Source organism: Myotis daubentonii, chromosome 4 (assembly GCF_963259705.1).
Source record: "Myotis daubentonii chromosome 4, mMyoDau2.1, whole genome shotgun sequence".
NCBI lineage: Eukaryota > Metazoa > Chordata > Mammalia > Chiroptera > Vespertilionidae > Myotis > Myotis daubentonii.
This window is the reverse complement of record NC_081843.1, coordinates 114,642,123-114,654,205: the sequence shown is the minus strand read 5'-3', so window position 1 is coordinate 114,654,205 and position 12,083 is coordinate 114,642,123. Positions and strand designations below refer to the sequence as shown.

At 50.5% G+C, this 12,083-nt stretch overlaps 2 protein-coding genes across 3 annotated transcripts in view; both read right to left on the bottom strand.

Moving 5' to 3' along the window:
• Positions 1 to 12,083, bottom strand: part of ITGA1 (integrin subunit alpha 1) — a 171,260-nt gene that overhangs the window by 111,285 nt on the left and 47,892 nt on the right. The gene's annotated exons all lie outside the window — the stretch shown is intronic.
• PELO (pelota mRNA surveillance and ribosome rescue factor) lies at positions 387 to 5,082 on the bottom strand. Its single transcript, XM_059695008.1, has 2 exons — positions 4,093 to 5,082; positions 387 to 3,338 (listed from the first exon to the last, which is right to left on the bottom strand). Exons 1-2 carry the CDS (start codon positions 4,816 to 4,818, stop codon positions 2,910 to 2,912), a joined length of 1,155 nt encoding a protein of 384 aa, XP_059550991.1. The 5' UTR covers positions 4,819 to 5,082; the 3' UTR covers positions 387 to 2,909.

The window sequence follows — 12,083 nt, the reverse complement described above, 5'->3', positions numbered from 1 at the left end:
CAAGCCAGCCTTTCCTCCTGTTTCCTGTCTCTGAACTGTGCCGTCGTCTATCCCAGCATTCAAATAAATAAATAAGTAGACTCGACTTTTTCAGTAACTGGTGACTATCTGCAGGCCAGGCCCCTCTGACCCTACCCCCCCAATGCCCTATTCGTTCCTACCCTGAGGACGGTAGTCGCTGCCTTTGTTTAGGGCTTCACCACATCCCCCTGGATTTCTCTAGCAGGCCTTCTAGGATCCAGACTTACTGCCCCCAGCCCACCCCGATGCTGCCAGGCAGTGAGACTGTGACATGCAAAGTTTACCGTGCCTTCTCCTGCACCCGTTTCCCCCTGGTTTCCCGATGGTCAGACCCACACTCTTCATCCCCATGACTGTACACACCATTTCATCTGTGGACTTTTATTGTCAGCAACAAAGAGAATTTCAGTTCCAGAATGCCTGAATGGCAGAAATGACGACTCACTTCTGGTAAAGAGAACCTGAGGTTGACAGAACTGGGCCAAAGGCTTAGGAAAGGAAACGACACTGGAGGGGCGGGAGGTCGCCGGGTCTCTAAAGGAGCAACGCAAGGGAAACCCAGTCTAGAACCCAGACATGAAATTAGAAAAACGTGTAACATATACATAGCCGACCAGGAACAGCAAAATGTCCCTCGATGTGTATCAGATCCAGAGGACGACGAAACAAATTTGCAAGCGTCTCATTCGCTGTGCCGAGTGGGGGCACCCAATCCTTGTTTACAAGTACCGGGTGGTGAGTGGGAATCGACGGAACACGCACTGTGCTGGAGGCGTCACTGCAGTGCTTCCATCGTCACCACGCGGTCTTCCCTCACTCAGGAACAGCAGTGGGAATTAGACTACTGAGCAGTTCCCAGAGAATTTGGTTCATTCTGCTCTTCAGAGAATACGATTTAAAAATGATTAGACTTTTTATTTTATATGCTCCGATCACTATTTTGACATTTCTACCTATGCCTCTAGGAAAATTCATATTCTTGATAATGGTATAAAATGTAACTTTAAAAAAATAGGAATTCTTATGGATATTTTAAGAACTTTATAGACATAAAAACCTGCTTCCTGTTAAAGAAGTTTTATAGTTATGCACGGCAATCAACTGGAGATATCCTTAAAGTGGATTGCAACTCAGTAGAGGTAGGTGTTGGGCAGAGACCTGGATTCTCATTTCTGGAACTTTCTCAGGAGATGCCACTGGCCCATGGACACACTTGAATGGCAAGGCCTGAGTCAGTGGCTCTCAGTGTTGAGGTCTATTGGAATCACCTGGAAAGCTTTAAAAAAACAAACAGCATTTCCCCTGGTGAAAGGTCCGGTCTGGTACTGAGTTTCCAGAACTCCCAAGCAGCCACATTCGAGAGGCTGTGGCCTCAGACGGATCGGTTAGATTATCAGGCTTTCTTTCCCCTGGTTTCTGTTACTGGGGAGAACAGCCCAGAATGGCCAGTACTGCATAGATTATGAGAGTAACAGGTGCCCCAAATCTCCACATCCTGAGAGAACAATTCATTGTCAATCGGGTTCTAAAGTTCATAATCTTGGTGCCTTCATTTACATACCTCTACTACATGATTTAATAACATACTTCTAATATATTTTAAAGTTAAATATTCATGGTGTTTTAATGAAACGACAATCTGACTTATTTTTAGATGAGGATGTAGATGTGTAAAAAAGTGAATTTAATGCCTATGGAGGTATCTGTTCCTCTTTACAAATAAAAAGCTCAGATGAGCTGGGAAGTTTATAAAAAATAATTCCCAAGCCTGGTACTCACACCAGCAGAAAGACCCAGACCAGAAAGGAGGATCAAAAAGTTTACTTAGTACCCATCCCTACTTGAGGCAGGAACATTGATCCTGGGTTACAAGTGAATTGTCACTCTTTCTTCATAAGGCTGTTCCTAATTATTGATAAGCTGAGGATTGTAAAGGGTCAAGCTGCAATTCCAACAAGGCTCCCTCCTTAATGATTAGAAATGCACATCAAAAAAAGTAATAGGATGTAGAGAAAGTCCGGTAATAATGTGAAAACACACAGAAATAGCATTAAGTGTAACTAAGACCAGCCAAAAAATACATACATAGTGCGGCAGTGCAAACAAATGGGTCCGGACTTGGGGGTTACCTTCCTACTTTGCCACTGATTAGCCATCTAACAGCAAATCCGACCCACAGTCTCATCTGAAAAAGAAGGGCACCTCAAAGAGATGACCTTGAGTCCCTAGCAGACCAAAGCTCTATGATCCAAAAAGAACTAGCTAAGCGGTCCTCCAAGCAACTATGATTAATTCTAATTAAAGAAAATCCCAGAGTTGTTTCAACATGATTGGCTTAACAAGTCTCTTAAGGGAAAAAACATGTTAAATTTGCCTTCAAAAAAGTCTCCTATTTGGCTATCACTGAAAATAGCAAGTGACTTTTTTTAAAAAAAAGGCCTGTAGGGCAAATGGGGAGAAACGGATCACTAAGCACACAGAGCAAGACCACCAGGCAGAAACCAAACGAACAACGCCAATGAGGAAAATGAAATGTGAAGAGCTTTTCCTAAGGAAAACTGTTTCAAAGCGTGAATACCGACTTGATCTCTCCCGAAGAATACACAGGGATTCTTATTAAATACACACAGTGTTTCTGAGTACAGCCCACAACTCATGATTCCGAGGTAAAATGACCCTCATTAATGAAAGTGGTAGTGCATGGAGAGCATTCCCTTTTAATTTATTGTTCAGTTTTAAATACATGTCCCGCCAGCCACAAAACCCCTGGTGTGACCCGAGCGAGCATCACACCCGCTGCTCCGGCAGCTTCCGTCACGAGGCTGCTGAGAAGAGGCGGCGGTGGGCAGGGGGCACCCGGCTGTCCTGTCCGAGGGCAAGTCCCCTCCTCAATCTTCTTCCGAGCTGGAATCCTCCTGGTCGGAGAGCTCGGGGACGGGGAAGCGGAGGATGGCGGCGACCCCCGTCAGCTGGCCGAGCTGCTCCCCGGACACGTGCAGGCTGGAGAAGATCCGCACGGTGCCCGCGTTCTCCCTCACGCTGTCCACCAGCCGCACGTACCGGCTCCGGGCGGCCACCTCCTGGTGCCGGAAGAGCTCGTCGCTGATGAGCAGCGTGTCGATGGCCGTGGCCTCGTTGGCCTTCTCCACATGCTTGAGTCCGTAGCAGGCGCGGTCCGGCTCGTGCTGCAGCATCTTGTAGAAGTCGTCCAGGGCCTTCACCTCCCCCGCAGCTTTCGTGTCCGACAGGCGGCTGGCCACCGTGGGGTCACACAGCACCTCCTTCAGGGAGTACTTGTGTCCGGAGGAGGCGTGGACCTGGGGTGGCAGGGGCAGGTCAGACACGGGATCTCTTAGCGCTCCGTTACCCAGCCCGCAACGACCAAAAGCAGTGCAGGCTTCATATGCTCAGGACTCGGGCCGCGGTTTACTGCACACACTGGCCAGCTAGTTCCCGGCTCTTTTCACATCGCACTTACAATCCCCGTCAAATGAAGACTTTCTTCCCTGCCCTAGCCAATATGGCTCAGTGGATAGCGTGCCGGCATGTGGACTGAAAGGTCCAGGGTTTGATGCCGCTCAAGAGCACATGCCCAGGTTGTGAGCTCAATCCCCAGTAGGGGGCGTGCAGGAGGCAGCCGATCAATGATTCTCTCATCATTGATGTTTCCATCTCTCTCCCCCTCTCCCTTCCTCTTTGAAGTCAATAAAAATATATTTTTTTAAAAAAAGACTTTCTTCCCTGACACTGTTCCCAGGTCTAAAGCTTCAGGAATCATTTCTTTGTTGTTATTATTTATTTTAATCCTCACCAGAAGGTATTTTTTCCATTTTTTTTTTTTTGAGAGTGGGAGGGAGAGGGAGAGACAGAGAGAAACACCGATGTGAGAGAGACATCGATTGGTTGCCTCTCCAGGTACCTGCCCTTGACGGGAATAGAACCTGGGACCCTTCAGTCCATAGGCCGACGCTCTACCCACTGAGCAACACCGGCCGGAGCAGGGATAGTTTCTCCTCCCCCGCCCTCCCCCCCAGGCTGTGCATGCTCAGCCCCCCAGGACCCAGGGCTCACCTGCAGGAACTTGGACCGGTTCTCCAGCAGCACCTTGTTGTCCGTCTTCACCGCCTGCTGGAACATGTAGTCGCAGAACTGCTCCCGCACGAAGCCCGGGCTGGCCACCAGGACGCACTTGACCACGTCGAAGTGGATGTGGCGCTGCACGGCCTGCACCACCTGCTCGTAGAAGCGCTCCAGCGCGCGGTCGTGCTGGCTGCAGTTGCCGCGGCGCTTGCGGGGGATGCTCACCTCCACCTTGGCGCGGGTCAGGGTCATGCTGGGCGTGACCAGGCAGACGTGTGCCAGGCCCTCCTGCATGACCACGGCCGCCACGTCGGCGCTCCAGGCGGGGTCGCAGGCCTGCTCGATGCGCGCCAGCACCACGCTGTCCCACTGCTTCTTGGCCAGCGTGAACTGGCGGTTGGGCTCCAGCTCGATGGTGTGGTAGGCGCCCATCTTCACGTACTCGTTCTCCTGGAGGTTGGTGCCCCGCACCCGCAGCTGGCAGGCCTGCGAGTCGAAGTCGATGGCCTCCACGCACAGGGTGAGCGTGGTGCGCACGCGGCTGCTGCCCACGCTGCCCGTGGACGACTCGGTCTGCACCTTGCGGATGGTGGAGGCGCGCAGGCTGTCGCCCACCTGCACCAGGTTGTACGTGTGCCACATGTCCTCGGGCTCCTCGGGCACCAGGGTCACCTGGCCCGCGTTGTCCTTCTCGATGTCCTTCCTCAGGAGCTTCATGGCGCGGGCGGGGGCGCGGCGCCGATGGAGGGGCCGCGGGGTCCCCGGGGGTAGAGGGGACCGGCCGTCCCGCCGGGAAGGGGGCGGGGTCCGCCTACAGGTTCCCACCAGCGCCGGTGGCGGAAGGAAGGACCGGCTCCGGCCGGACGGGGAGCAGGGACACTCACTCCAGTCCCGCCATTCTCAGTCTCGGGCGCCGCGACCCACCGGCACGAGGAACCCTTTACGGAACCCCGTCCTGTCCGCGTTCCGGCCGCCCGTGCCGACCCAGGGGCTGATGCAATGAGGGCGCATGCGCAGCCGCGTCCCCCGCCGCCGCCCCGCCCCGCGCACGTTTGACGTCCGGCGGGGGGCGGGGCCCCAGCTTGCGGGCGCGCAGGCGCAGTGCGCGGGGAGCGGCTCCGGACGCGCTGAGCCTCTGGGGAAGGCGGACTGCGATCTTCCCAGCGAGCCTCGGATTTTAATGCTCAAATTGCACTTTCCACGCCTCCCCTTCCTTTCCCTTCCCTTCCTGGGGGCGAGGGAGATGGGGCAGGAGAGGGAACGTGTGCACTTTCTAAAGCTGCGTGCAGCCGCCACGCTCCACCTTCTCCCTTCGCGTAAATCCAGTTTCAAAACTCACCTAAAACGAAAAGGAATTCTCAAAAGTGCTGACCTGGCCCCGAAGCTGCAAAGTAGGCTTTGCTCTCGCCTGGCCATGCCTTGGACGCTGCACTGCACGCCGCCGGGGCCCGAGGTCAGTGCAGGTCCTGGGAGGGCGGGACCCCAGGACCCAGGATCCCAGAGCCCAGCACCCAGGGTCCCAGCACCCAGCACTCAGGGCCCCACCACCCAGGGTCCCAGAGACCCGGGTGGGCGGCCTCAGCCCGGCTGCTCTGCGCGGTGAGGGCTCTAGGGTGGGGGTTGGGTCACTGGGACTCAGGCGGGACGTCTCTGTCACCGGTGAGCCCAGGTGTGGGAAGTGGGGAGACGGACCCACCGGGACCCAGTGACTAGGACCCGGGTCTGACAGCCGCAGGACTGATGATAAAGTAAACCCTAAGGCACTCAACCTTCGCGGGGCTGGGGCGGCTTGAGTGGGGTTGCCTCTTCAAACCCGGCGAACAGACACCATCTCCTTTCCTGGCTACTGCGAGTGGCATTGAGGGGAAGCTTGCCCCCTGAGCCTGGGAGACGGGGATGAAAAGGAGGGATTGCCTTGGGCACAAGTCTTAATACAGGAGTCTCAGTGACCTTCCTCAGAGCTTTTCGTTCTTACTCAGTGACCCTGCAAGAGTCCCTCGCACACAGTAGGCACTCGTATCTGGATGCCAGAATGGCAAGCTGAGGGGATCAGATTCACCAGAGGCAGCTCTATGAACATTATCACGGGTAATGCGATCAGGCCCTGGTATTTTCTCAGCTATAGTTCATTTAATTTCACAATTTAGTCTAAAAGGTAATTCCTCTTACTTTAAAACTGCTGTGATCCTGCAGCAGTCTATGGTACTTTCATTCTTTACTGAAGTCAGCAACATCGTGAGGACACGAGGGAAAGACCATGATTTAGCTCTGTTGCTTTAAATTCTAATTTTTGGTAATTTATTGGTTCTTTGAAAATAGAAACCTTTACATCAGTAACTTTACATCTATTTTTTTCTATAATATTTTATTTCTGTTAATCTCTCCAGAAGAAAAAAAGTTAGTGGTGTTATTACCGCCAACAGTTTTCAATTTGTTGCTGTTGACATACTTCTAGTGTCTCCAAAAAAAAAAAAAAAAAAAAAGTCTTGAGCTAGAAGTGAAGCTTCCTGGGTTGAAATTCTTACCCTGTCAGTTGTTTCCCTGTAACTCTAGGGCAGTACTCAGTCTCTTTGAAACTGTTTCTTTTCCTTAAAAGTTGAGGGAACTGAATTCAATACCTAACAACTGTTTTAATTGTAACCAGTAGCTGCAACAGTATTTGAAAAATTAAAACAATACCCATGATCTCACCCTGACAGATTTACTTTCAGTTCTGCATATGACCTTTTTAGTTGGATTCCTGCTATGGCTCACGTTAGCTGTAAAACATTGGTGCTGAGTTTAATACTCGCACACCAAGAGTCAGCAGACCTGAGTTCTGGTCTTTTCGAGTTAGATTCTAGCAGCTTGAGATAAATTCTCCTAACCTCTACCAACCGAAGTTTCTCATTCGGAATTGTAAATAAGGTTATTGGTCCTGCCTTCCTCACTTGACGTCTTTATGGGGTCCTGATGAGAGTATGCTCCTTGGTGAACGGCCGTGCTCTGTAAACACGGAAGGTGCTAGGCCGAGTGCCCGGCTTGAAGCTGGATACCTGGATCAGACACAGCAAGGGGCAAACGCAGCCTTGGAAAAACACGTGGCTCAGCAAAGCTGGCGGGTGGACAGTCTGCTGGGCGCGGTCATTCATTCTAGCACCTCTTCTCCAGGGAAGCCTTAGGCCAGTCCTGCTGCATAAAGCAGTTCGTGCCTCTCATGGGTGCAGCGGGCGACATTCCTCCTTCCTATTACAACAGGTTCCAAATGGTTGGCATGGCAGCAGCAGGCATGATGGGCTCCCGAAAGGTGGAACTCCTGTCTGAACCCCTTGGGCTGAGCACACGAGGGGCCGTACACGTTTTCTGGGCTCTCCCTCGTCTTTCATTGCGCCGCTTACGCTGCTACAACTACACGCATCTGTTCCCTCCTCAGAGCGCCTTGGGGGCTCTTCCCCCCAGAGCTTCTTTGCTCCTCCGTGGCTTCTCTCAGGCTGGGGGCCTTTTAAGGGCAGAGAGCGCCTTCTCTTTGTCTTTGTGTTCCTGGAACCCAGCGCAGCAGCGGCCTCGCCACAGTTATCACATGAAGGAATGAGTGGGTGTGAGCTCTCCTCTGGTTCAGAGCTGTTAACCTGTCTGTCACAGGCATCTTACAAGTAGGAAGTCACATGCTGCTCTGCAATGTTACTAACATTTTGAAGAAGATTACTCTCCAGGTAAGCTTCTATCAACCTATTTCAATTTTTGAGCTATCCATGGTCAGATAAGTAAAAGGATTATTTTAAACATCTTATTGAAGGAAAGACCTTAAAACCTCTTAAAATAATGTATAACAACAGTTGCTTTTATTGTACACGATTTGGAAAATGATGTTTACAGAATACGCAGCCAGAGCTCCGGGTATGAAAATCCAGCAGTAAATGCAATTGTTTAACCTCAGACTGTAAAAAGATGCCCGTGTGGCCCCCACAAGCCAGGCTAAGGGACGATGGAAGCATTATTTGGCAAATCCAGTCAAAGGAGAAAAGGAAAAGGGAAAGTTTCTTTTGTCTAAGGAACGTGTACTCACTACCTAAATTTCCTGCGATTAAAAATACGTACTTGCAGTTGTTCCTAAACAATACGAAGCCTCCTACCAAATAAATAAAATCAAACAAAAAAAGCATGTAGCTCCATTCCCTTGAATAGCTGCATTACAGTGATTTTTCAGTTCATATTTCTCACTTGTTCAGTTAATGGAGATCTACTCTTTAGGTAAAGCAATATTAATGTTTTAGCACTAAAGTGAATTTTTTAAAATAAATTATTTTCTTGATTTCAGAGAGGAAGGAGAGGAGAGAAAGATAGAAACATCAATGATGAGAGAAAATCATGGATTGGCTGCCTCCTGCACGCCCCCTACTGGGAATGGAGCCAGCAACCCGGGCATGTGCCCTTGACCAGAATCGAACTGTGATTTCCTGGTTCATAGGCTGATGCTCAACCACTGAGCCATGCCAGCTGGGCTAAAGTGAATTCTTAACACCAACCAGCATACACTTTTACCTCCTTCTAAGACTTAGCTGACTTCCAGTCGTCCTTGTAATGACAGAAGACGTTAGATGAGAATTAGATCCCTTCACACCGCCCTCTGACCCACCGCGAGGACAGAAAGTTAGGGTTTGGTTATTTTATCACCACCTTTCCCCCGAGGCTTCCTTTTAAAGGGGTTGAGAGGAAGCTTTGTTTTAGGATCTGGTGAGGCTGCTGGTGCCAGAAGAGCAATTAGCCCTGAGTCAGATACGAGCCTGACGCGGGAGGAGAACTGAGAGGGACAGTGTTCACATCTTCGTATCCAGAAGCAATGCCGTTTGTATCACAGACAGAGTGTGGTCCAGCTTTAGCGATGCCCTTTCTGCAAATACAAAGAGATGTGGCAGAAAACGGCCACGGAGTCTACTGCATGTTATTGACTGTGATGATCAGAGGCACTTACTTCGCCCCTGGAACTGGGAGACAGCTGATAGTCGTGCAGTTATAATCGGATTGGCGGCACTTTCCTTGCTTAGTGGTGGTTAAGTTATGGTGCATTATTCAATTGATGACAGTTTCCATTCAATTAGGTATAAATATGGTGGGGATATAACTAAAGGAGACAGTGTGATCCCTTAAGTATTTTATGAGTTTGTCTATATTCTTTCATGAATCACTCAATAAGTTATTCTTAGATGCGAAGGATAATTAACAAAGATCCTACCCTCACAGAATACCATGAGCTGGGAAGACAACCAGATGTTTAATTATAATATCATGTGATATGTCACAGAAGCAAAGGTCCTTGGGTCTCTGGGGGAGGGGGTGCAATTTAGTCCAGTGGGTTTCTTGGAAATGACATTCCCACGGGGACCTGAGGGTCACTGCAGTGTGAGTAACTCTATGCAAAGGCCCAGTGGCTTCGGAGGAGCTGGCACAACCCAGGAGCTGAAAGAAGCTCAGTATCTCGCGGACAGGAATATATTCGGCTCATTTCTTTTTATTGATTTCAGAGAAGAGGGAAGTGGGAGAGAGAGAATCACTGATCTGCTGCCTCTTGCATGGCCCCCCTCTAATGGGGATGGAGCCCGCAACCCGGGCATGTGCCCTGACCAGGAATCAAACCGTGACCTCCTGGTTCACAGGTCGATGCTCAAACACTGAGCCGCTGGGCGGGCTATTCGGCTCATTTCCATGTCTCGATACTGCACTTGCTTTGAGAACGAATACAATTCTCCAGTCACAGACGCTCTGAATGGGCAGTGCATTCTGACAGTAGCATTGTGGCAACAATGCCAACTCGCTTTCCTTCTCAAGTTTTTAACATGAATTCAAATACCCTATTTTGTGTTTCATACAACAGAAGAACAGTGTAGGTAAAAAAAAAAAAAAAAGGCATTTTGATCCTTAATTTTCTGAATATACAGGGTGGGGCAAAAGCAGGTTTACAGTTGTCCCTATGGAAACTAGCAACACAAATCCTGTGAGTTTACCGCTGTCTTTACAGATACTATAATGACCGGAACGTCTCTCCATCTTGTGATTCCCGAGTGGCTGACTTCCTCCCATGACAGCCATCGCCCCACTGGACCTCATGGTGAAGAGGAGATCTCACCCAGGGAAGAAAGTCACAAGAGAAGACCCTTCCTTCTAGGCCAGTGGTCGGCAAACTGTGGCTCGCGAGCCACGTGCGGCTCTTTGGCCCCTTGAGTGTGGCTCTTCCACAAAATACCACGTGCGGGCGCACACGGACAGTGCGATTGAAACTTCGTGGCCCATGCGCAGAAGTCGGTATTGTGTGGAAGAGCCACACTGAAGGGGCCAAAGAGCCGCATGTGGCTCGCGAGCCGCAGTTTGCCAACCACAGTTCTAGGCCAACGGAACTGTTTGTAGGAAGGAGGGACCTGTACCTTCACGAGGGCCACCCTATAGTTGTATTCTTAACAACCAGGGAGGGCGCTGTCATTAGGTTACACTTCCTGTCGGGTAAGACAAAGACATCATCTGATTGCACTCTAAACCTGAAAGTCGTGCAAAGAACAGACTCACTGACGTCATCACTCAGATCCTATCAGAGCCCTTCAGGCGACTCCTGGATACACTTTGGAGGTTGAGCAAGAAGGAAGCGGACTGACATTCAGAAGGCGCGCGGGTGGCAGGTTTCAGAGCAGAAGACGTGAGGCAGAAGCCGGAGCTGAGTGCAGGAGCTGCCATTTACTCCTTGTGGGACTTGGATAAATGACTTTAACCTCTTTTGGTTCCTTCATCTCTGAAATATGGGTAACAGTTCCACATTTCCCCTTTTAGTAAGATGGAAATGAAATAATACATGTAGAGTTCTGGGTGCAGGGGCTCACGCATAACATGCTGTCAATATGTGTCTCGCATCATGAGGTCATGTTATTCTCCGTTGTATGTTTGACCTCTGACCTCTGGGAGGTTGCCATCTATCTGGACATGGCCGGTGGGAGGGGTGGGCACAAAGTGAGGGAGTGGGCTTCAGCTCTGGCACCAGCTGTGTTCCTCCTCCCGGGGCCACAGCTCCTGTCCAGGGGACCCCCTCCCAGAGCCAGAGTTCTAGGTGCAGCGGACGGGGCGCCCTCCTCAGGCCAGGAAGGTACTGGCTTTTCTTCCCACTGTTGTCTTCCCACTGTTAGGGGCTCCCCCATCTCCTCAGTTCCTCTGTAAACAGTCCCTTCATTAAACTCCCTTCCGCTAAACCTTTTATATGTGCCACTAGTTTGTGACTAGGACTCTGACAGACATAACATAACCATGAAGACTTTATTTGGACATAAGGGAGGACATCTTTCCAAATGAATCATCCTATCTAATAATAGACAAACATGGTCATTGACCATACCTTCGCTACGCCTCCCATGGGCTAATCCGCAAGATATGCAAATTAGCCGCCAACAAAGATGGCGGTTAATTTGCATACGTAGGCGAGAGGCTGAGCGAAGACACAGCGAAGGCTTTGAAGGCGGAGCGAAGACGCAGCGAAGGCTTTGAAGGCGGCTCTGGCCGGAGCAAAGGCCTGGTTCCCGGGTGCCGGAGGAAAACCAGTGCCGGCAGCCAGGGGAAGGGAAGGCCTATTGCACGAATCTTTTCATGCAACAGGCCTCTAGTTTTTAAATATTGGAAACTGCCAATCCAAGACAGTTCTAACCCTAATGGAGACGCACTGCGATGGTGGCGGTTCGCTGTGAGGGAAACAGGTTGGAAGGCTGGGGAATGTGTGTCTAGAGCAGCCGTGGGCAAACTACGGCCCGCAGGCCGGACCCGGCCCGTTTGAAATGAATAAAACTATTGAAATAAAAGACCGTACCCTTTTATGTAATGATGTTTACTTTGAATTTATATTAGTTCACACAAACACTCCATCCATGCTTTTGTTCCGGCCCTCCGGTCCAGTTTAAGAACCCATTGTGGCCCTCGAGTCAAAAAGTTTGCCCACCCCTAGTCTAGAGGGCTGTGGTGGTGGGAAGGAAGGG